This window comes from Rattus rattus, chromosome 8 (genome assembly GCF_011064425.1).
Source record: "Rattus rattus isolate New Zealand chromosome 8, Rrattus_CSIRO_v1, whole genome shotgun sequence".
Taxonomy (NCBI): domain Eukaryota; kingdom Metazoa; phylum Chordata; class Mammalia; order Rodentia; family Muridae; genus Rattus; species Rattus rattus.
The window spans coordinates 20,645,174-20,671,459 of NC_046161.1; the positions used below are offsets into that span (position 1 = coordinate 20,645,174).

The window sequence follows — 26,286 nt, forward strand, 5'->3', positions numbered from 1 at the left end:
GGATGCTGAACAGTTGAAGGGTGGACCAGGAGGGCAATAAAATCTGGAGTGTAGAAATTAAAATTAATTAATTAATTAATTAATTAAAAATATAAAAATAAAAACAAGGTTGCAAACTCCCAAGGAAAAGAAAAAAAGAAAATACTCTGACGGAAGCCACACTGTAGACTTTCCACTGCAGACCTAGAGTGCTAATACTCATCACAGATGGTCAAACCCGTGCTGTGCGTTGAGTGTCTCCTGTCGTGTTACAAGCTCAGCTGTGGCCCACATGCTAGGCCGCTGACTATAGAAACCAAGCCGGTAGATTCTACCTTAGATTATGTGTGTGCTCAATTATCAGTGTTGGCTCAGTTTAGGACGCAGTAGACATTGATGGGATGGAAGGAGGAAGAAGAAATGAGATGGGAAAATTGAAGGAAAAACAGCAGGGGGTGGTAATAACCCTGACCACTGAGCAGAAGTAATAAAGTAATAAACTATGGAAGAGGTGTGGAGGGGTGAAAGGGTGTCAGAAGGCCCACTGATCAGAAGGGAACGTATGTCAAATATTTTTGATTTTTATTGTAGAAATGTAGCTAGCATATAGCATAACAGCTTCATTATGATATTTTATAGGGCACATGTATACATATAATTTTGCTTTGCACACATCCAGTCCATTATGCTCTTTTGTTCCTTTCCCATTTTGTATTCTTGTTGGTACCTTCTGCTTTTGTGTTTCATATATCATATTTATGTGTGTGTAGTTAATGTAAAACCTGCATTATATAAGCTATTATATCTCTATATAAATCTAGACCCAGAGACCCACAGTGTGCATGGTTTTCTTTTTCCTCATTACTTACCCTTTTTTTAAACTTTAAAGAAACATTTATTATTTTCATTTATTATTATTTATTATTATTCATGTGTTATTTATCTTTATGAATTTATGCTAATAAATTCATATTTAATAAATGTAATATTATTTATCATTATTCATTTGTTGTTTATGCATATATATGTTTTCTGTCATGTGTGTACATCATATGTGTGCATGCCCATTCAAGTCTGGGGCCCAAAGAGGCCAGAATAGGGTGTCATGTCATCTGGAACTGGGCCTACACATGCTTGTGACCTGCCGTGTGGGTGCCGGAACCTGAACACCAGTCAGTCTACAAGTACAGCAAGTGTTCGTAACCACTGGGCCACCCCACCCCCCCCATTGCTTTACTGTTGTTCCCTACGTTAATAGGCCCCTGTCTCCCAACAACAGGATTCCTTCTAAATTTCATGACTCACTTCATATTTTTAAAATCTAGATTAAATCTACCTATAAAAGAAAACATAGTACTTGTATTTCTTGGTTTGTTTCACATAAGATGGTACTGTCCAGTTCCATAGACTTTCTTGCAGATGAAATAATCTCGTTTTTATTTATAGCTGAATGACGCCCACCACATATCTGTACAGCACTCTCTTTGCTACTTTTACGTTTTATTTAGGTTAGCACTTTGTCATGGCACATTCCCATCGATGTGTCACTAAGCTACTTTCTCCCCTACTCTCCGCTCCTAAACTCTCCCCTCCTCCATTGGCTCTCTTTCCTTTCCCAGTCAGTTCCCACGTCTGCTCGTCTGTATGTGCATTATATGTGTGCGTGTGCCTGCACAGGTCAGAGAGGACATTGGAGCCCCTGAAACAGGAGTTACGGGTGGTTGGGAACTGTCCAACCTGGGTCCAGGAACTGAATGTGGACTCTGCTCGAGCAGCCAGACATTGTAACTGCTGCTCCATTTCTCCCCAGCCTTCTACTTTACTCTTTCTGGTTTTTACCACTCTTTAGAGCCTTCTTCACTTCTCAAAATTTCCCTTCTGGTTTCATGACTTAGGAGCAAGCACACTCACATGCACGTGCACACAGATATACATGTGTACACCCTTATACTTTTATTGAAATCAGGCTTCCTCCTGAAGTTTGTTAAATTTTTGGTTTGGAAAATTTGGTTTGTTTTGTTTTGCTTGTGTTTTGTTTTGTTTTGTTTTGTTTTTCTGAGTCTGGCTTTTTTTGCTTAACTTAATCATTTTGAGTTGCATTTGTCTTGCTGCAAGTGTCATGATTTTATTCCTTTTCAGGGCCAAAGTTATTCTATTGTGACTAATGTGCCGCATTCCCCTTCTTAGTTTATCGGTTGCTATAACTAGGCTGTTTCTATTTCTGGATACGTGACGAGTGCTGCAATAAAGATGGATTTGCAAGAAACTCGTTGGTGCGTTTACTTTGAGTCTTTCCATATGTTTCTCCCATTATGTAGTTTGTGTCTGAACTCTGCAAATTATTGCCTTTGTTGTGCAAAAACCTTTTCTATTTCATACAATTCAATTTGTTGATTACTGTAATTATTTTCTCCCTCCATGTATTAACCAGGATCAGCCCTGCTTAGCTGCTCTAGATCTCACCAGACCTGTTGAATTTAATTAGCATGACTGTCCAAAATAGCAATTATTTCCTGGGCTATTAGTATCCTGTTCAGAAAGTCCTTACTTGTGCCTCTATTGCTCAGTATTTCTCTGTAGCAACCTCAGGATTTCTGGTATGATATTACGGTTTATCTTTGAGCATTTGAAGTTGATTGTTGTTCAAAGAGATATTGAGAGATCTAGTTTCGTGGTTCCCCATCCAATCATCCCCAAAGCTCTACTTAAGGTCATGAATTTGGATCCCCAGTACTTATATAAAATGCTTGAGAGGTAGAGACAGGAAGGTCAAGCAAGAGTGCTTGTTGGCTAGAATGGCTACCCAATCAGTGATCTTCAGGTTCAGTGAGAGATCCTGTCTAAAAATATAAGGTGGGGAGGAATAGAAGACTTGCTGAGACACTGTCCCCAGGCCCTAAGTCCAGATTTTATTTCTAATTTTATGTGATTCAAGAATCATATAAATGTAAAGAAGGCTAACATCTTTGGGAGTATCTTCCACTGAAAGAAACAAGATGTCTGAAACAGTAGTCAAGCAATGTAGGTATATACTGTATCACTCAACACAAATGAAAATATGAGTCATCTGTTGGCACTATTTCAGCAGTGCGAGGTTGCTGGGCTGGATAGAGCCAGATATAACTGCTATTTTATGGTCTTCCTTCCACCCCAAGTCACAGGATGACTCCAGACAGCACATTCAAGTGAAAACAGGAAGAAGCAGAGAAGGGACAGCTGAGCCTGCAGTTCCTAGATATAACCAAGGTTGACTTTGCTGTAATTTTCAGTGACAGAAGCTAACTCACTTGGCTCTCCTAAGGAGCAATGGAGAGGGGACACGTAATATGTGATTGTCATAATCAACTTCATGATCTCAGACTACACACATGTATACTCCAGTTTCCCAAAATCTCCAAAAGGGAAAAGGGGAGGCTTGTAGGCGTTCTTTAGGGCTGACTCATTTCTGCTTACATAGCATTGGTTATGAAAAACCAGTTCTAGACAATTCCCTAAACTAGTCCATTGGGTTCATTAAGTTTCCTCTTCACTTAGTCAATGGGTATCAACCAGTCCTTGCAGGGTCACTCTCTTTACTAGTCTTACCTCAGGTATGTACCGTACATGAAGAACAAGCCCATCATTAGCCCATTTAAAATAAAAATTACTCCAATGTAAAAGCAAGCTGGGTCTCCCAATCCTTAAAAAAAAACAAACACAGGTTATTCAGTACTTAATGAGCAATGGGATTTCATTTCAGTGGTTTTTAATCGAGAACTTATAAAAGTGCTAACCACATTTCCTCTCATGCTCACTCGTAAATGCTGCAGTCATCTTTATCTCCACAGCGCATTGATTAATTTGCTAACCCAGGGACCAAGGGCAGGTCTTCCCCAGCCACAGCTCCTACAGTGCATATTTGGTTACATTTGTACTTTCCCCTGATGGCAAGTTTCTGTAATGTAATGGGTGCTGGGGCTCACATTAATTCAAATGCTGCAGGTACTGTTCAGTGTCTGGGACTTCAGTAGAAATGCTTGGAGAATTCCCTGGAGCCACTTCTGTCCTTCCTAGGCCCCCAGATCAGTGTAGCACAGTCCCTAACCTGGAGGAAGACCCTCGCTCATGCTGCAGACGTCATGTTAACATGCATGACACATATGGTTTGTTGGCGTGTACATCACTTCCTGTGTGTTTTATATTCATCATTCCACACAACTGCGGGGCAAAGTTTTGAGACCGACTGGTATGAAGGGTTTTAGTGTTTGAGAAAACACTATTGACAACTGAGGTGACTTACAATGTCATGCTGCTTTGCCTGCTGGGAGACAAACTATGTGACCCTGCTTGCTCTGGTTCATTAACCCTTTCATCCCGAGTCCACACAGCCTCTGTCACATGTTCTTTCTATGTCCAGTTGCCATCCATGCACAAGTGGTAGCAAGTCTATATTCAGACTAGAGCTCTTTCTCATTTCTGAGCTTCTACAGCCACACGCCTACTTGGTATTTCCAGCTCAGGGTCATTAGGTTCCAATACATGCAGTGAAACAGAATCCAGCCCTGTCAGTCCAAAGACTCAAACTAGAAGCGAATTACATGACTCTTCAGCATCCTTCTTCTCATCAAATACCCTAGTCCCAACTGCTTCTTAAATCCAGACATCTGCAGTGATCTTTCTTCCAAACTGACCAGAGAATATCAGTGATCTACCTGACTGCATGGAATCCACCTCTACCCCTCACACATGAGCTGTTCATGCACTGACAGTGATGCTTCAGCATGTGGATCTCTTATGGTTCGTCACTAAATACAGTGAGCATCCCCAGCCAGCATGTTGTCCAGTGTGGTCTGCCCTCGATGACATTCCCAGCATCTGGACATTTGTAATGTGCACTCCCCATATAACTGCTAGCAGCCTGTTGGTAGCATATGCTGTCTGGTTGAACACCAATGTCTCCCAGCTTTTCTGTGCACTCCAAATACCAAACACTGGCCTCTTGGTGATTGGAAACTTAACATATGCCACACATGTACAATGTCATGCCTTTCAACCCTCAGAAAAGCTTGTACATTTTTGATGATGGACACACTACAAAGTCTAATGTTTGATAAGCTATAGCCTCCAATCTTGTGTGCTGCAAAAAGTCCAAAGTATAATCACTCCTTAAACAACCTCCACCAGCATCATCTTAGGTTTTCAAGTGAATCAGTTTTTAAAAATATGGAAAAGTCAAATTTTGTCCATATTCTAAGAGTCAAGTAAGTTTAGAAAGTAGCAATATTGTGGAAAAATAGTCATGTTTGAAGACCTGGAAGGCACCTCTATGTTTGATACATGTTTCTATGTGGCTATGGTAGAGTCACAAGGACAGCTGGAAAACTGTCACATAATTCTCAAGGCTATTTTGTTTGTTCATTTGTTTTGTTTTTGTTTGGCAAAGATACAAATGTAGAAGACATAGAGAGTTTCATTAAAATTCCTCTAGTACAATGATCAAGGGTAAAGCAGTATTTATAATAGCAGATTATTAGCATCAATAATACGTAACTACTGCAAGTACATATTTGGTAAAAGTATGTACTAATATTATCCCAAATAAATTGTACTATCTCATTCTTAAATGGACTTCTACTCAAGAGTACCTTACATTGGATATAATGGTACTCTAGTTAAACTTCTAATCTATTAAGTACTTAAATTATTAAGTACGTAGCCTCTTCAGAAAATAAGTTGAAAGTAAAAATACTTATTGAGATAAAACATTTCTATAATGCCTTGAATAAAATTGATTACAGTTTCCAATAAATCTTAAAACAGCTGTCTATGAAAACATGGGCAAGCACACAGCAACGTTGAGGAGGACACGTGCCTTCACAGCTCTGAACTTCATTAAGAGGCTCCATTCTGGTGACGTTCCAGCAGGTCTTACTTTCTATCCCAAATAAATTCAATATCCCTATGACTGTGCGGAACCAAAAGGCTATGACCACCTAAAGAAGATGAAAGAAAATACAGTCTGATCACGATGATAGACTTTCTAAAACACCACTCTGCAACGGCATTGTTTTAACGTTAAAAACCTAAGTAAGCTTATTTGTAAAGTAACTATTTTGAAATTGTACATTAGTAATAGTTAAATATAGTAGTCAACTTAATCACCGTGCCAGAACCATGCAACCAAATATAAGAAGATAGGATTAAAGTAAAACAAAAAGGTGACAGAAGTCATAGCATCTCGCTTCATTCTAGATTTCTTTATTGTTAAAACACATCATTTTTTTAAAATTGCAATGCAATAGAGTGAGTCACAGCTCCACATGAAAAATGTGACCAGGGTTGAGGATTTAGCTCAGTGGTAGAGCGCTTGCCTAGCGAGCGCAAGGCCCTGGGTTCGGTCCCCAGCTCCGGAAAAAAAAAGAAAAGAAAAGAAAAATGTGACCAACGAGAAGACAGACATAATTGGTTCTTCTCAACCTGAAACCTACTTCTGAAATCTCAGAGGCAAGAGAGGGAAATAATGCTCATATGCGGGGTTTTTTTTCAAACGTAGTGAGTTTTGGACAAATAGAACGAGATACCTTTGTGGAAAATTTAAAAAAGAAGAAAGGAGAAAAAACACATAGAATTGACACTTAATATTTCGTACTACCCTTCTCATCTGTGGGGCACTGACTGCATAGCTACATGTACTCAATGATGTTAACACACAACCAAGCAATCCCAATAATGATATTTCTCAGTCCAAGTTTTAGATTTTACAATTTTGTCTTTTAAAAATTGATACAGTCTCTTGCTCTTGCTCTTGCTCTTGCTCTCTTCGACCTTTGTCCCTTCTCTCCCCATTCCCCTTCCCCCTCTCTCTACATTCTCACGGTCGGCCTTTACTCTTCTCTTTCTCTACATCTCTTTTTTTCTCTCTCTCTTCTCTCTCTCTTACCACCCTCCCTTGTCTCCACCATTAAACATCTTCCACGTGAAAAAATTGACATAGTGTTAAAATTTTATCGTTTTTATTCTTATGACTTTGTGGTGCCCATACAAAAATATATACCACATCATGTGTATTGCTAAATCTAGAATCATATTTCCTTTGGTATGAACTTTGGCAGAGTAAGGAAAGTATAGCTTTGGAATCAAAATTGAATTTTAATTCTGCCCCTGGAGCTGGAAAGAGAGTTCAGTGGTTAAGAGAACACATTTCTTTTACAGAGAGCTACAGGTCTGTTCCCAGCACCCATGCTGGGTAACTAGCAATCACCTGTAACTCCTGCTACAGACTGTCTGATGCCAGCTCCTGAACTCTATGGTCACTTGCACACAGAACTCACACCCAGATAGTTATACATAATCAAAAATAAATAATATTAAAATTATACTCTAGTTCTCAAATGGTCTCTCAACCTCAGAATATCAACTCATCTTTTAAGTGAACTTAATAATAACCACTGTTTATGAAAGGAGTGAGAGGTCTCCTAAACAAAAGGCTGGCATAGAGTGTGTGTGAAATGTATTTAACCTACTCAAAAATATTGTTCTAAATGTTTATCTTTAACCCACACATTGGATATTGATAATGCAAACACACACAAAAAAAACGTGAACATATAAAACTGTATATTGGGTAATCATTGTCTAATTGGTGACTTCTCCAATTTTTATCATCTAGTAATATATTCAGAACAAACCCTCAGCTGCATATTGCCACATTTTCACAATGGTATTTTAATAAAGGAGGAAACTCTGAGGATCTATGTACCCCATCCCAACACAATCCTAAACTGTTATCTAAAGACCTATAAACTAAAAGATGCATACACCTCCCCTCCAGTGATCCCAAATCCCCATTACCTAAGCATATGTGGCCTGAGCCATTCATATGTTCCATAGGTAGCGCTGACAGACCCTCTGTGGTGACCTCCAGTGTCCGTTGTCTGGAGCTCTGAGTCCTTGATGCACTCCAGGGGAGTCCTGTTCTTCCCTTACCCACTCGGATTCTAAGGTGGTCAACTGAAGACCTAGGTTAAATGCCTGTGCACCACAATAGTTCTCACCTCTGTCTCTCTCCAACTTCAGTTTCTGAGGGACTTCAGGGAGAACCTTAGCACCATAGAAAGTTCCTTAATGTGATCAGAGATTCATCTTGCCTAAGCTGAACAAGAATAACTTCTGATATCCCAATAGTACATCCCACTGAGTGGCCAACATGGAACCACAAATATAAGTCCAGAAGATTCAAAATCTGCCCAGCTGGGCAACAGTAAATAAAGACCCAAGTGCACACTCAACATTGGTAGTATATATATCTATGTCAAAAGACCCGGCCAATGGCCAAAGCCCGATGTCCAAGTCACACTATGAAAACATAGCACAAAGAACCAAAGCGTTATGTCTGTGGTTAGCTTTCTCCAAGAAAGGAAATTCAGAAGACCCACAGGACAATAGACACAAAATAACAGTTATAAATATATACAAAGAATTCAAAGAGAATATGAATAAACACCTGTATGAAGACCAATAAAGCACAAACAGTTGAATAAAATAAGACAATTTGGGATATGAAAATAGGTTTTAATAAAGATTTTGGTTTATTGCTTTTACTGTTATAGAATTTCAAGCATGTGTATAATGTATGAAAAGCCTACCTTCCATTCTCTTTTGTCTAGTTCCTCTCCTTTCCTCACCACCTCTCCTACTCCAACAACTTCATGTGTCCTTTCATAAAATTCACTCAGTCCACTTAATGATACCAATTCTGAATAAATATAATCCTTCACACAAATGGTCTGGAGATCAGAAATCACATGAACATCTCATTGGATATAGAAGAAGCCATTGACAAAATCCAAAATCCTTTCATGAGAGCACCATGCAGGCTACCAAAAGAGGGAGGAAACCAACTTTCCTACCAAGTGAACCACATCAATGACCAGAATGGCATTGTAGCCTAGGAGTGCAGTAGTGGCACTAAGACCTTGGTGGTAACCAACAGCTCTCGAATTGGACTTAGACACACTCAGCAGGAGGGAAACCATGGCTGTGCTGGAAATCTAGATAACTGCTCAGTGCTAGTGAAGTCAAGGGTATTGGATGAGAACCTACCACCGCTACTTTACTAGAGTAATCCCTAACAATAATTTGTCCTAATACCCATGGATAAATGTAGTCCTCACCCCCTCATCAAGGAAACTTCCCTTTGCAAAAGCTGGGGATCACTACAAAGAACAAAAACAAACAAACAAAAAAAACCCACAACCAATCAAAATGCAGAGTTGGGAAGCCCAGTGCCAGTGGATATACCTATAAAATACCATCACACCTAAGGCTCCAAAAATATTATGGGGATAGGAGCAGAAGGATTTAAAGAGCCAGAAGATCAAAGACCTTTCGGTGAGACTGTCTCCCAGTAATTTCAGAAGTTACAGTCATAAAGGCTCACTAATATGACTGCTTAAGAATGAGTCAAAAAAACTGTTAACAACAGACATGCTAATGTGGATAGAAGAAAGCCCAGGAGGCCTTCACAACTCAGGAATGCCAAGAGTGAGAGAAATAGTCTTTCCCAGAAACAAGTATACCCACCAACTAGTTATACAGTACCAAATGATCAGCCCTGAAAACACAAATACAAATAACATTGTATATACTAAACAGGTTATATTTAGAAAAATATATTGACTTAATATATTTATAATAATTAATGAATAAAGAGGACAAATTTTAAAGACAACAAGGAGGGATAGGTAGGAAAGTTTGGAGGAAAGAAAGGTAAGGGTGAAATACAATTATAGTGTCAATGATTTTAAAAAAAGTGACAGAAAATCTTGAAGAGACTAGGGATGCAGGGAACATATCCCAAAGGCCTACAAACAAGCTCATGCTTGGAAAAAATGGAGGAAAACTGCCAAGTACTTCCACTAAAATCAGAAACACTACTGTACAATACAGGACTTAAAGTCTTAGCTAGAGCAGGAAGAAAAGAAACGGTAATGAAGTGTACAAAAACAGAAAATAAAGGTATCAAAATATCTTTATTTGCAAGTTATATGATTCTATACATGCATAAAATACTCTAAAGACACCACCAGAAAATTCCTACAGCTGATAAATACATTGAGCAAAGCAACAGGATACTAAATTAATATATAAACATTAGTAGTCTTACCATATGCTAATGGCAAACATATTAAGAAAGAAATCATGAAAAACAACCTCATTTAAATCATCCTCAAAAATAAATAAATATTTTAGAATAGGTCTAATCAAGGAAATGAGAGACATGTACAATAAAAAAGATTCCACCTTACACCCATCAGAATGACTAAGATCAAAAAACTCAAGTAACAGCAAATGCTGGTGAGGATGTGGAGAAAGAGGAACACTCCTCCTTTGCTGGTGGAATTTCAAACTGGTACAACCACTCTGGAAATCAATCTGGTAGTTCCTCAGAAAATTGGAAATAGTTCTACATGTAGACCCAACTATACCATTCCTGGGCATATACCCAAAAGATTCTCCACCATACCACAAGGATATGCTATGTTCATAACAGCCTTACTTATAATAGCCAAAAGCTGGAAACAACCCAGATGTCCCTCCACAAAAGAATGGATATAGAAAATGTGGTTCATTTACACAATAGCATACTATTCAGCTATGAAAAATGAGGACATTATGAATTTTGCAAGTGGGTGGAACTAGAAAATATCCTGAGTGACATAACTCAGACCCAAAAGGCCATGCATGGTATGTACTCACTGATAAGTGGGAATTAGCCAAAAAGGACAGAATATCCAGGATACAACCCACAGACCATAAAAAGTTTAACAAGTGGGAAGGCCCAAGTGAAGATACTTCAATCCCACTTAGAAGGGGTAACAAAATAATCACAGGATGCAGAGGATATGAGGGGAGGGGAAAGGGGAACAGGATATTGGGGTGGAACAGGAGAGAAGCCCTGAGGGCCAGGAGGATGAATGGAAATATACAGATTCTGAGAGTGGAAGGTGAGGGGACCCTCTAGAAAGTCCTAGAGACCTGGGATGTGAGAGACTCCCAGGACTCAATGGGGCTGACCTTAGCCAAGATGCTCAACAGTGGGAAGAGGAAACTTGACAAGTCCACCTCCAGTAAATAGACAGGGCCTCAAGAGAAGTGATGGGCTTACCAACCTGCAGTCAAGATTTCTGACCCAAAATTTTTCCAGTCTAATAGAACTATAGGGATAAAAATGGAGAAGAGACTGAGGGAAAGGCTGCCCAGTGATGGGCCCAAATTGGGATCAATCTCATGATGAGGCACCAAGGCCTGACACTGTTACTGATGCTATGATCTGCTTACAGACAGGAGCCTAGCATGGCAGTCCTCTGAGAGGCCCTACCAGCAGCCGACTGAGACAGAAGCAGATACTTACACCCAACCATTGAACTGAAGTCAGGGACCCCTATGGTTCAATTAGGGAAGGATTGAAGAAGCTGAAGGGGAGGGCAACCCCATAGGAAGACCAGCAGTCTCAACTAACCCAGCCCCATGGGAACTCCCAGAGACTGAGCCACCAACCAGGCAGCATCCACGGGCTGGTCTGAGGCCCTCAGCACATATAGAGCAGAGGTGCCTGGCTTGGCTTCAGTGGGAGAAGATGAGCCTAATCTTTGAGAGACTCGAGGCCCCAGGGAAGGGGGATGGAGTGTGGGGGAAGGGAGCACCCTCTCACAGCAAGGGTGAGGGGGAATGGGATGAGAAACTATGGGAGGGGGAACCAAGAAGGGAGACAATAAATGGAGGGTAAATAAAAAAATAATTAATTAAATAAAAAATTTTAAAGATTAAAATAACTCCTGTGTCCTATCTGACAGCAATGCAATAAAATTTAAAACTGTCATCGAATGAATCTCTGGTGACTACACAAACTCATGAAAGTTAAACACCTCATTGCTGAATGATAAATGGGTCAAAGAAGAAAAGGAATTAAATTTCTAGAAATTAAATAAATATGAAAAGACATTGAAAAAATCTCCTGGACACACTGAATGAAGGTCTACAAGGGAAATTGAAAATTCTAAGTGCCTATATGAAAAAAATACAAAATCAACAAATAAATGATTTAATGACACAATTTAAAATTTTGGAAAAACAAGAACGAACCAAATCCAAACCCAGTCAGTGGCAAGAATAATAACTGTTAGAGAAGAAATCAATAAAAATAGAAACAAAGAAATCAATACTGAGAATCAGTGAATCTAAGAGCTGGTTGAGAAGATTAATAAAAAGAATGGCAGACAATGTTGGCGCATGCCTTTACTCCCAGCCCCAGAAGACAGAGGCAGGCAAATCTCTGTGAATTCAAGGCCAGCATGAGAGACAGAATTACAAGATAGCCAAGGGTACTCAAAGAAACTCTGTCTCAAAAAACAAAAAACAGAAGCAGAAGCAACATCAGCAGGAAGAGGAGGAGAAGGAGAAGCAGGAGGAGCAGGAAGAGTAGGAGCAGAAGAAGAAGAGGAAGAGGAAGAGGAAAAGGAAGAGGAAGAGGAAGAGGAAGAGGAGAGGGTTGAGCCAAGTTGACACCATGACAGGCTTCGAAATGCCAGTTCAGGGGATGAAGACTAAGTTTCTGTTTCCCAGAACTGAACAAACCAGTTCCAGGAAAAACTAAAGCCAAGCAAGTGCTAACCACCATCTGGCTTGAGGAAAAATAATCAGAAATGGTTCTGGAAAGTTCTAGAACCCTAGCTGATCCACGAGATTCCCCTACAGATAGAGAGGATAAACGTCACCTACCCCTCCATGGAATTGGCTTTAAATTGGGCCTATGAGTTCACCCTGAGGTTGTCATTTTGATAAATGGTAGATCACTGCATGCTGATCTCTGCAGAATAAGTACTCTTTGTTTTTGCATACTATTTGAGTCTGGGGTGCTCTTCTTCAATTATTCCTGAACCTTTGCAGCAGCAGCAGGAGGAGGAGGGGGAGGGGAGGGGGAGGGGGAGAAGAAGGAAAAAAAGAAAGAAGAGGAGAAGGAAAGGGGGAGAGGAAGAGGTGGGGAGGGGAGGAGATGGGAGGGGGGAGAAGAGAAGGAAGATGGTGATTGACAGACCCTAGGCCCAACAAAGTAAAAGAGAGGACCCAAATTAACACAATCTAAAATGAACAAGGAAAACCTTATAAAACAACAAAAATTCAAAATATTTCAAGCGAATATTTTCGAAACCATATTTCATGAAGCTGGAGAACCCAGAAGGAAGAATGAATTGCCAGATTCACCCCAACAACCAAAATTAAACTAAGAAGAAGTCAACAGCAAAACAGGCCCATAACAAATGAGGAAATAAAAATAGCAATAAAAACGCCTCCTAGCTTGAAAAATGCCAAGTCCGGAAGAATCTATGGCAGAGTACGTCCATATCTACCGTGAATCCTTCCTGAACGATGTTTACAAAAAGAAAGGAACAGAGGAGCATTCCCAGGCTCCTTGTATGACGCCATTTAGTTCTACTACCAAAACCAGGACTCTCCTCTTTAAATGGAATCATCTTGGAAAAAGAAAAAGTAAAATTAGTCACACACACACACACACACACACACACACACACACGCACACTAGAAAAGGCAAATATTCCTGATAAGCATAAACACAAAAATACTCAATAGACTACTGGCAAAGAAGATACAGTCATAGATCAAAAAGATTACATACCATGACCAAGTCTCCTTTGTCCCTGCCTGAAATTCAGGGACAGTTAACATTCATCAACATAGCAAAGATAACATAAAGGTAATAAATCACATAAATGGACTTAAAGACAAAAATAGCATCATCACTTCAATAGATGCAGAAAAAGCCTTTGACAAAATTCAGCGTGGCTCCATAATAAAAGTCCTAAGAGAAGGTAGGGCTACAGGAGACATACATCAACATAATAACCCACAGCCAACCTAGTCCTCAATGGAGAAAAGCTTGAAATAATCCCACTCAAGTTAGAAATGAAACAAGGATGCCCACTCTCCCCTCTCATTTTCAGTATTTTCTCAAAATAGTAGCTGGGTCAGTAAGGCAAGAGAAGAAAATTAAAGGGATACAGGGGAGGAGAAAAGAAATCAAACAACGCCCTATTTGCTGATGACATGATACTATACGCTAGAGATCCCAAACTTCTTCCAGAAAATGTCTATGAATGACTTTTTTAAAATTCAGTAATGTGACAGGATACAGATTCAACTTGCAGAAATCAATAGCTTTTCCATTCACCAGGAACAAGTCTGGAGAGGAGATCACGAACACACTGCCATGTACAGTGTCCTCAAATATCTAGGAATGGACATAAAGGAAATGAAGGACCTCCAGAATGCAAACTTTAACCCTGAAGGAAAAGCACATGGACACCAGAAAGCAGGAGAAAAAAATCCTATGTTCATGGGTTGGTACAATTTAGATTGTGAAGATAATCACTGAACCAAAACTATTAACAGATTAATACAATCCCAATCAAAATTCCTATCTCATTCACCACCACAATAAAAGAAGCTGTCCTAGAATTCATAGGAAAACACAAACAATCCCAGATAGGTAAAATAATCCTGAATAAAAAGAACAAGGCTGAAGGATTACCATTCCTGATCTTAAGATATATTAGAGCCATAGAAATAGAAACAATATACTACTGGCACAAAGAACAGACATGTAGACCAATGGGAGAAAAATGAACACCCAAGCATGAGTTCACATAACTTCATAGATACCAGACATATAAACTGGAGAAATAAAAGCATCTTTAACAAATGTTGCTGGGAAAACTGAGGTCCACATGCAGAAGAATCGCACTAGAGCCAATCAAACATCTTGCATGCACACTAATGCCAAGTCAATCAAAGACCTAAGTGTGAAAGCTGAAACATTGAAACTGCTAGAACAAAACCTAGCCAGCACCTACAGGGTGTCCTAGCCAGTGCCCTATAGGATGCAGGTATAGCCAGCAGCCTATGGGATGTAGATGTACGAAAGGACTTTCTGAATAGGACTCTCTTTGCCTCAGTATTGAGGCCAACAGTTTTACAAGTGGGACTTGTGAAACAACAGGCATCTATCTGCACAGCTAAGGAGCAGTCGGTTGGGTGAGGAGGAAGCCCATAGAGTGGGAAGGACTCTGCCAGCTGTACATCTGACAGTGAACTAAGTCCATGATAGATAAAGACCACTGTAGCAAAGATCAAACGAACAAATGGAGCGTTCTAAAAGTAAGACTGGGACATAAACAGAGGGTTCTCAAAAGAAGAAAGAATGACGAGAAAGTGTCTCAGAAAGTGTTCATTGACACTCGTTATTAGTGACATGCAAATCAAAGTGACTGAGATCGCACCTTACCCCAGTCAGATTGGCAACAACAAAGACCAAGCAACCAGCTGACAGCAAAGGCTGGAGGGGTATGGGGGAAGGGAGCGCTCACTCATTGTGGTATTGCAAACTGGTGCAGCTATGGAAAACTTTGGACAGTGCTCAAAAAGCTAAAAGTAAGTCTGCCGTGTGGCCCAGCTATACCACTCATTAGCATACACTCAGGGGCCCGGACAATGCACACCACAGATACTTGCTTAACCATGCTCCTTGCTGCTCTGTTCATGATTGCTAAGAAATGGGAACAGCTCAAATAACAATGTGGTACGTACACACCACGGATTACTATTCAACTGTAAATAAAAATGAAATCATGAACTTTGCGGGCAAATGGGTGGAACTAGAAAAGATCCTATTGAGTGAAGTAATCCAGACCCAGAAAGACAAATGTCACGTGTTCCTTTTCATTGGACGTTCCCAGTTCCAGGTCTTCCCATTGTAGTGGTTTTTAAATCTCAGTTGGAGGGTTTCTACCCCACCTCGATCATTCAGTTCCCAGATAAAATACACATAATCTAATAAGCCTTTTAAGCACTAGATCTGAGCAGATATCTACTCTCCAAGCTATTGTTATCTACCTCCCTCTCAATAACCCTGAGTTAAAATTTACCATGTTAAATCTGGGTTATTCTAAACTCCGGTTGACCAGCCCTCACAGCCATGTTTTATGATTCATGGCGTCATCTCTCACCACCTTCTCTCTTCTCCGCATGCATGGTCTCCTCCTCAGCCCCCAAGCCCGAGAACCGAAACCCTGCCTGTCTCTCTTCTGCCCAGCTACAGCCTGTGGGCATTTTTATTCAACCAATAGTTTTAAATTAAAAAGCAAGGTCCACAGCATCCCTTGGTATAGGTGCAGATTCTCTCATCCCTGGGACAACCAGTGTTGGCATGACATACCAAAGGACCAAACCTCCACACGTCCAATGAGGGTACATTACATTACTTGAGGTAAACTGCAGAAATCAGGGAAGTAAACAAACCATTGCCTGGTCAGGGGCTGAGTGGATGAACCACAGAGTGGAGGACACCTTGTGCACGAAATCTGATTGGGGTAATAAAAGGGGGTAATTAGGGAGGGAAGAGAAATAGTACAAAAGAGGGAGGGAAGGGAAACAACAGTAAGGATATCTGAAGTCATGAGAAATCACTTGATTAACCATCTATATTAAAATACCTATAATACACATAAATTAACATATAAATATACATATATAGTTCAGAAGAAAATTTCCCTTCTGGGCCAACAATGCTTTCTCCAGGAGCCAAAGACCACCTAACCCTGACCCAAATACCAAGCATGAGAAAACCTCCTTTGAGGTGCTGGGCAGTGTTGCCCAGGAGCATCCTGGCTATTGCTGTTGCCCTTGGTTACCCCAGGGAGCTAGCAGGAACATCCCTATTTCTCCAGACACCATGCACTTCAAATGCAGGACCTAGAGCCCCTGAACTGTAACCGACCTGAATTCTTCCTCCCTGAGGACCCACTTCCATGGTACCAGAAGCTGCTGGGCAAACATATAAAGGAGAGAAGCAACCAGTAGTCCTGCCAAGGCATGCCACGCCTATCAACCACATCAAGACTTGCATGGCACTATATCCCTAAGGGTGCGGCAGTGTTGAGCATGACTTGGCACAGACCAGAAACACTTTAATTGGACAGATCATGCACTGGTTTAAGTCAGACTGGGTCCCAGACCTGAGAGAGAGAATTGCACACCAGTTCCCATCCCTAATCAAGACATTCTCCAGTTAGCATCCACTTACAAAGGAAAAATTACTTTTCTCCACTTGAGTCTCACTAAGGATATTAACCACACCCAAAGATAGGCCTCATACCCAAGAAGTAGATGGCCAACACAAAATAAACTGTTATTTTTGTAGACATTTTGTCTCCCATCGCTGGGTTCGTTTGCTTGTTTATTCTGAATCTTGGTTTTTGTTTGTTTTTCAAAGAGAGAAAGAAGGTGAGGAGTTGTGTCAGTGGAGAGGATCTAGGAGGACTTGTGGGAAGAGAAACAGTGATCAGAATATACTGTATGAAAAGTTATGCTCAATAAAAAAAATCCACAAATGAAGCTCCCTAATATTCTGTTTTACAAATTTCTAGACTCCCATTAAAAACCACGCTTTGTAAAACTAAACATTAAACATTCAAGGATTTCTGATTTATCCATTATCAAATAAATCTTACTTTGGTGGGCACAACTCCAAGGTCATTGACCTGTCCCACTCTCCCTGCCCCTTCTTTACATGGTGTCCATGATTACCCATGCCATGTGGCCTCAAAGCCAAGAGACTGGCCCAAGCAGAGCCCCCGATGCAGGTGTCCCAAATGCTGCCTCGATCATTATTCCCATACAAGACATTCTGAGATCACGTGAGGAGAAGAACATTATATGCTGTGATCAGATTTTTAAAACATCTACAATTAACGAGCCTAAGATGCCCCTCTTTTTGATGTCCTTACGTTTAACACTTTTGATAACAGTCTATTATATTTGTTTCTAAAGACTCCTCACCTCTGGGTAGAGATGGAAACGTTTCACTGTGTTGATTACCAGGGGATACTCAGTTAGCCTGTCATTCATGATCATCCACAATCCTTCTAGAAACGAAGGTGCTTCGATGATGGTCTTGAAGTAGGAATAATAAAGTCCCTTTGGAGAAAGGCATGCATGGTTAATGTCAACAAACCTTAAATTATGCATCCTATTTTTTTAAGAATATCCTTCTTCTGTAATAAAAAATAAGAACATGTTAATTAAGAAGACTACCTATTGAATCCTTGCTGTTAACATTCCCTAAACTATAATTCTTTCTAGTTTTCTGAAGGTCTGAGAGTCTTCAGATTAGATGGATGGTGGTACGTAGTACCAGGGGTGCTTTAAAGTGTGACTCAGTCCATGGACTTTTAACCTAAACTAATCTAATGTTTTCCCCATAGGCTTAGACACTGGCATACAATGAGCTCTATCAGAAGCAGGGGTGTCTTTGTGCCACAGCGCAGCCTAGTATCATGAAAGGAATGGCTGCTCTATAAGGTGTCACACATGCTCACATGCTCGTCAGCACCAGGGTACTGGCCCAGGTTACTTCATATCTGTACCTGGTGTCTCATCTGACTTCCGCTGCTGCTTACAAGTGCTGTGTTGCAAAGAGCTCACCCTGGTGTAGCAATTCCAGCACAGGGAACAGTAGCCTCCTTAGATCGGGGGGGGGGGGTTAACTTAAAACGTAAGGGTTCGAGAGATTATGCTATTTTATGTCATTTTCATCATAAATTTGCTGTTCTCAAATAAAATAAAACAGTGCCACAATTTTATAGGAGAAAAGCAAGTACCCTATTCTTCAAAAAAAAAAATTCAAAACAACTTTTCTTCTTTATTTTTATTTATCATTTCCTCTTACAGTACATCCTGACCACACCCTCCCCTTCTACAACCCCCATAGTAAATCCCACCTCCCACCAATCTCTTTTCCACCCAGATCCACTGCTCCTCTGGTCCCCTTGAGAGTCGGCCTCCCAGGGCTATCAACCAATGTCCCATAGCAAGCTACAATAAAACTAAAAACTCTACACTCCCTCCTGCTTCATCTGACTGCTTTTGAGTTGATAGGTTAACTCCGGGGGTTTCCAAATTCAGGTTGGTTTCTAGTGAGCCATTTCCAGGCACTTTGGCTTTTCCTTTCAGCTCATAAAGGTCACTCAGCAACACAACAGTTGAAAGGTACCTAATATGCCAATGCCTATATTTATGAAAATATAAAAATCATTTTTGTTAATGATAAGCTATTGTTTTTATGGCGTATGCGTCCACTTACTCTTCCCTTCGTCTCACCACAGCCCCGTAAGCCTGACATGATTGCTAGCTATCTGATGGGTCTGTGACTGAAAGCAGATACAACTGGCCAGTCATCAAACAACTACTCCACATAGCTGCTGTCTGCGTCCAACGCCTGTCACCGAAGCCCAGATCTCCACGGCCATGCTCTTATCCAATGCCACCCTTGGAAATACCTTTGAAATATCTGAGGGCCATATAAACATTAATAATATGTCCAACCCCTGATCTAAATGCTTCAAGAGGATTGTTGGAAGAAAATGAAAAGGCGGTGGCCAGATTGTACAGTGTACCTACAAACTCACATAGGAAGCGAATAAAAATAATGAATAGCACCAAAATTCATTTCAGTTCCTGTTAAATGTCTTCCATCTTGTCCCACTATTCTTAGAGCACTAAGTAGTTAGAAGGAAGAGATTAACCATTTCCGTGCGAAAAGTCATCTCCCGTTCCAAGGATGAGAGGTGAGAAAAATGACGGTCGTTTTCAAAAAGTGTTATTAAGTGTAACCTAGGGGGAATAAACATATTACAGTAAGAATAGGCTTCGAAACCAGCACTAAATCGCTTTTAGAAATGAGAAAGCAATAAAAATGAAAGCAAGTTTTATAATGAACGTTGAGATAATTTTTACAATTTACTTATGAACATTATATGCTCAAGAGAGCACTTATCGTTCAGCATAGCCCACCCTCCAGATTATTTAACTCCATTCTTTGGTGTCTTGTTTTGTTTTTTAGAGATCTGTTTGGTGTGCGAGAGCTCACTGTCATTGTCTTCTTCAGACATCAGAAGAGAGCATCAGATCCCATTACAAACGGTTGGTTTCTAGTGAGCCATTTCCACGCACTTGGCTTTTCCTTTCAGCTCACAAAGGTCACTCAGCAACACAACAGTGGTTGCTGGAAATTGAACTCGGGACCTCTAGAAGAACAGCAGTGCTCTTAACCAGTGAGCCATCTCTCCATTCTTATATGTACTTGCATATCTAAAATTCCTATAGCACGCTCCACTCTTCTTCCACTCCAAGTCCCTTAACGTCACAGGAAAAACCGTGTGTCTCTTTTGTGTTGCGGGGATGATTAAAATATACCAGGTCTGGAAGATAAATTTTATAACTATTGAAAGGCACTTTAAATATAAGTTACTTAAAAGTCACTTTTCAATATGGTAGTCTCAAAAAGAAGTATAAGCTCATATAGAGAATGATCTTTTAAGCCTCCCACAGAACTGTGCGTGAAGGCAAATTAGCAGTGAAACTCAGTAGCTGTCGTTCATATACAAATGGGTATAGGGGATAAAATGTATAGGAAGTGCTCTACCCTTGATATATCAAACAGTTTCCAACAACATTAAAACCACAGCCCAAATGTTAGCACTTCTCTCCTGTGTTTACATGCGGGTCATATGCATGTAACTCCAACAGTATGAAGGAATGGTTCTTCCTGGTCCAGCCTCAGCACTCACATCAAAACTGCTTCACAGAGGAGACGACAGAACAGCACTGCCCAGGAGACACAGGGTAGACCCTGAACGTCCTACAAGCACCAAACCTGAGGTCGGGCAGCCATGAAAGTATCCCAGATAAACTTACAACGCTGTGCACATGATTTAAAAAGACACGTTTTATAAAATGGAGAGCCAGTGGATGCCCACTGACGGGCCAAAGCACTTATGCCATACAACCGCAGAAAGACCTCTGTTGATCTTGAGGTGGTCTCACCACGTAGCCATGGCTGGCCTCAAACTCCACAACCCTTTCACCCTGGCCTCTTAAGTGCCGGAACTACAGACCTGAAGCACCATTTCCAGTTTAGGAAAAAAGAAAAAAGCAAGTGCTACCTTCTTTTCCGTGACTTGGTTTGCAGGAGTTCCTAAGACTTTACCCCTCAATTTATGTTAGTAATAATGGGCAGGTGCTACAGGATAATGAAGGCCTTAGGTGAGGTAATCTGAAAAGCCTTGGGAGAATGGGAGATGTTTAGAGAAATAGAGTGGTGAGTCTTCGGTAAAGCAAAAGCAACTTAATTTGTGGGGCTGGAGAGATGGCTCTGCAGTTACAATGACCCAGCCTTTAGATGGCGGCTGACAGCCACTTCTAACTGCAGCTCCAGGGAGTCTGACATGCTCATCCGGCCTGCATGAACACACACATGATGTCCAAGTGAGCATACAATGCAGGCAAAACACCTACATGCATGCAATATTTTAATTCATAGGTTACTACGTACTGGGGCATCTGCACTATACATGCTGTGCACACGTACTTTGTATAAAACTAATGTATAGATATGAAGTGGCACGGATGTTCATGTTGAAAAAATGTAGCCAGGAAGGTTCAATTTGCTATTGACAAGTAGGAGTGGCAAACTTTAACCTATATATTTCTATGAATTTCAAGCCGAGACAGAAAACCTTACCAGTGCAAAATCCCCACAAAGGCAGCTGGAAGAAAAGAGAAAAAAACAGAAGTAATTAAAAACTGCTTTTATATTTAATACCTTTAAAAATAAGCAAATCCACTGCGCTCCTAGAGTAAGTGCCCGCTAAGTTAGATCAGCTGCTTCTGTCTACCTGGACCACGAAAACAGCCTAGAGGGATGTGAAGCCAATCGAGCCATGCCTGACCGCAGGTGGGAAGGACCTGGACGCCATACGCATTTTTTTAGACCATTTTGAGAATGATGAAGTGGGTGGCTTGACTGTATTGTTGTTTTTCATTTCTTATTCTTTCCTTTACTTAAAATGTTTTTAAAGCACATATACTATGCCTAGGTAAGGTTCTTTCAGAAATCAGCCTAGAAGACTGTCCCCTGCACTCATCCGAATACCGTGAAGTGCAGGAAATCACTTGTCTAGCCACGCACTTGCAAGCTAAGTTGTGCTGTCCAGGCCCTGAGGAACTGCCGGCTCCGGTAGGGGTGCCTGGATCCAGGCAAGTCAAGAGCCAGGATGGTGTGGGGCTCACAGAGAGTGAGGAACAGGTCCAGTTCCATGCGGTGACCAGGAGGCTGCCTGTTTTCAAGGACATCATGGAGCTGGGAGCAAGGATGGGGCCAGGGATAGAACAAATTAAATGTCACAAAGTCCCGCTTCTTACGTAGACCTATTGGCTCTTCCTGAATGAATGCCCTTTAGTCACAAAAGCTTTCCCTAGTTCCCAGAGCTTTGACAACACTGATTTTGATAATATCTCCTGTTCTTGCTGTCATGGAGGGGTTAAGTCACTCAACTACAGCAGAACTCCCACAGAGACTTCGTGGTGGCTCCACTCCCCATGGCTGTCCCAAGTTCACTTAGCAAGAGACGTCAATATTAAGGCCCTAAAATCATTTTTAAAAACTATTCATTTTGGCTAACAGAATAAATGCAGAGCAATCCAATGTTGAAATCCCTAACACCACTCTTCTTTGCCTATAAAATTGGGCCATGCTGGGCTCATCTTACATTCTCCTCAGATTGCTCTTATCAGCATGGGCAAACTGTAACCCATGATCTGTTTTTTGTAATATCCCCAAACTAAAAGTGTCCTTTATATTTTTCAAAAGGTTATAAAAGACAATGGTTCGATAGAAACTATGCAGTCCCTGACAGAAACCAAATGCAAATGTGCTCTGTCCGTCTCTGAAATGAAACCTTCAACTGGACAACACTGTTCTGAGATAAAGTTTACACAACAATGGCATAGATTGTCCCATTCGACACTATTTATTTCTTCACTCCTGGCCTTCTGCTAATGATACAGACTGGAAAATATTTAAAACTACCCTTTTTTAATGAAAAAAAATAAAGGAGGTGGCTTCAGGGGGTGGGAGAGTTTGCTCTGCAAGCATGAGGACCTAAGTTCAGATGACCCGTGTGAGAAGGCCAGGCATGGCTACCGATTTCATAAACCAAGATTAGCAGACGATGACAAACGAGTCTGAGGGTCTGCCGGCCAGACAACCTAGACTGGTTATATTTCAGTGGGGGGAACTTATCTCAACTAATTAAGGTAGAGAGTGACAGAAAACCACAGCCCAATATCCTGCTCTTGGCTTCTATATAAGTAAGTGTACAGAGTAGTATGCACACCCCACACTCATTTGTGCATGCGAGTGCACATGGGGACACACACACACACACACACACACACACACACACACACACACACGGTCTCTCATTCCAAAGATTCTCAAATGTTCCTGTCTCCCATCGCCCTCCAGCACGCCTCCCACCAAAGGTCTGTGTTTATATACAGCTCAGATTTCTTTCTGACTTGTCTATTCAAGGTAATGTTAAAAGTTTCCTACAAGTGTCTCTAATCTTCTTTTCTTTCTGTAGGGTGGTGCTTGCCTTGGGAATCTCCTTGTAGTCTAATGCGTCTACTTAGAAGTGAATGCTGCTCCATCCGCAATCCTCATCCCCTTCCTGCCTCGTCTGCTTCCTCCTCAGTCTCACCGGCTACATGCTCCGTCAGCATCTTCTATCCACGCCTGTGCTGCTGCGATCACAGACAGTGAAGCCTGCTCCCAGGAAGGATTTCCCATCTATTCTTCCTCTCAGTCCATCTCCAGCTCACAGTGCACACTTCAGTCCTCGTGCTCTCAAAAGCACACTCTAATCAAGCAACTTTCCAAGGCTGGAAAACTCATTCATTGCCAACACCACATTGCTGCCAAGTGCCATGGATTGTTCTCGTTGATGTGAGCAATCCTTGTTTTAAATATAACAATATATATATATATACATATATACATATGTGTGTGTATTGAACATTTTATGTTATGGTAATTTGTTAAAACATTTCAAAGAAAACAGCCTGCCCAGGGAACAGCACACCTCCTGGTTACCTAGTGACCTGGTTATCTAGTATCTAATGGTCAGCTCTGAAAACACCTGCATTCAAGTAACAGTCGATGGATTGAAAAGGTTGTTTTTATGGACTTAGGAGGGTGTGTGTGTGTGTGTGTGTGTGTGTGTGTGTGTGTGTGTATGCAACACCATTTAAAGAAAAAAATGTGACTTTGAAGGAAAGTAAGTGAAATGCATGCGAGGGTTAGGAAAAGGAAAGGAAGGTAGAAATGACGTGAGTTTATCAAAATCTAAAAGATTAAAAAGAAACAAAATAATCCATGCTTCACATAGAACGAGTTCAAATACCTCAAACCCAGCACTGAGTTGGACTACAATCTGGACTACATAGTAAGATGCTGTCTCAACTATACAAAGTGTGTGTGTGTGTGTGGTGTGTGCGTGTGTTTGCCAAACACCAATACTGTATATTTTAAACTCAAAGTTCCGCAAACAAAATGTACAACCTGCTAAAATGTGAGCAAAGCACCCCATTCATGGTCTTCTGCTTCCTATGCACTGAGGAATAAAACACATTAAGCAACCAACAGTGCTAGTGTATTAGGACTTGGATCCTGCCCTTCTATCAGCATCGAATCCACACACACACACACACACACACACACACATTCACACACACACACACATTCTCTCTCTCTCTCTCTCTCTCACACACACACACACACACACACACACACCCCACCTCTCAGTCCCACACACCCATAATATTAGCCCTTTGCTAGAACTCAGGTTCTATCATCTTCCAAAAGTCCTCTCTGGTACACCATCCTCCGTCCACTCTAAGTTGTTAAATGTCTTTCCTGAACACTCAGCCATTAGTTCACTAGCCGCTCAGGGGTCACTCTCTCATGTAATTCTCAGCACATTGACACAGGGACTTAGGAAAACAGTCCATGTTGATTGTGGATGGGGTCTGCTGGCACAAATGTCAGATGGAAATCTAAACATGAATTTCAACTACTCCTTAATTACTGTCGTTAACACTTCACTGGGGCGACTTATTTTTACATCAGCAACCAGATAGCGCAGGATGGGAGGAGGTGACAGCAGTTGAATTGAGATTTTTATATCAGCAGCCAAGCTGCTAAATCTCTCTGCTCAAATACCAGACGGCAGCAACATTTAAGTTGCAGCAGAAAGTTACCGAAAAGTAGACGGATAAATGGAAGAGGTGCTTACATGGAAAACTCCCCCTGGGTTTCAGGCTTTAATGCTCAGCCAGATGGTTAAAATGCCTGTTAGCAGGGGTAACACACTGTCTACCCTCCACCTTCCTCAACTATTGGTGATCTCAGCTAAAAACGTTTTATTTAAAAAGCAAAGAAACATAATTCTATCTGTAAGGCAGACAACCTTTTCTACATCCCGTGTTAACTGGCTGCTCTAATTAGAATAACATTTTGTTGGCATGCAGGTGACCACTGAGTTGAAAATCCCGGAAAAAAAAAAAAGTTTAAAACAGAACTGGAGGTATGAAAATTCCCGGCATGTGATTCCCAGATCTCTCCATCAACTCCTTCAACAACCCAAACACTAGTGGACCAAATCTCCAAGACCCAAGCAAACCCTTCAAGTCTCTGGGCTGGGAGAAAAGCCCTGCATGAATTTGTCTGGAACACTCTGAGCAGGCTCAGCTCACCTACGCCAAAGAGGGTCCTGTGGGAGAAGCGATGGATCTGCAGTGCCTGCACCTTTTCGCGAAAGTGATCCAGGAGGGTGTGGAGGAATTGGAAGCGGTCGTGAAGAAGGATCTTGGTGACCTCTTCCAGCGGAAAGTAATTCTGTGCGTTCAGATTTCGGATCCTCCGCGCCGCGTAGTTGCGGGCGCCCGAGGGCAGTTTCCTGCCCCCTAGGAGGAAATGCTGCAGCAAGGACCACTTCGTCCTCTCCTGAGGCGCGCTGCGCTCCTGCTGGGGCTCCACTGTCCCTGCGCTCCGCCTCCTCCTCGCTTGCCCCGTGCGGGAGGACTGGGGCCCGTCCGGGCTCGCATCCCTGAGCTTACTCCTCGTCTGCCCCACCATCTTCTCATAGCCCGTGTTCAGGTGGATGGAGCTGGGTCACCGCAGGGCGAGGTCCGGGGGCCGGACACACCACCAGGCAGCCTCAACGACCAGCCCGCGCCGCCGTTGCGGGCAGCCTCGTCGTCAAGGCGACCGTGAAACAAGGATGGCGAGCGTGCGGTCCAGGCAGTCTTGCGCCATCCACGTGCAGCCCGCGCGCCCGGAAGCAGGACTTGCGA

General features: G+C 41.6%; 1 protein-coding gene across 1 annotated transcript in view; it reads right to left on the reverse strand.

Moving 5' to 3' along the window:
- The window catches only part of Dpy19l2 (dpy-19 like 2), a 105,516-nt gene extending 79,448 nt beyond the window's left edge, over positions 1-26,068 (reverse strand). Inside the window, exons 1-6 of the mRNA XM_032910202.1 lie at positions 25,687-26,068; positions 21,614-21,638; positions 19,617-19,704; positions 17,872-18,009; positions 5,831-5,951; positions 3,565-3,658 (exon numbers count right to left, since the gene is read on the reverse strand). Of these exons, the coding sequence (XP_032766093.1) occupies positions 3,565-3,658; positions 5,831-5,951; positions 17,872-18,009; positions 19,617-19,704; positions 21,614-21,638; positions 25,687-26,068 (848 nt within the window). The remainder of the gene's footprint in view (positions 1-3,564; positions 3,659-5,830; positions 5,952-17,871; positions 18,010-19,616; positions 19,705-21,613; positions 21,639-25,686) is intronic.
- Positions 26,069-26,286: the final 218 nt, after the last annotated feature.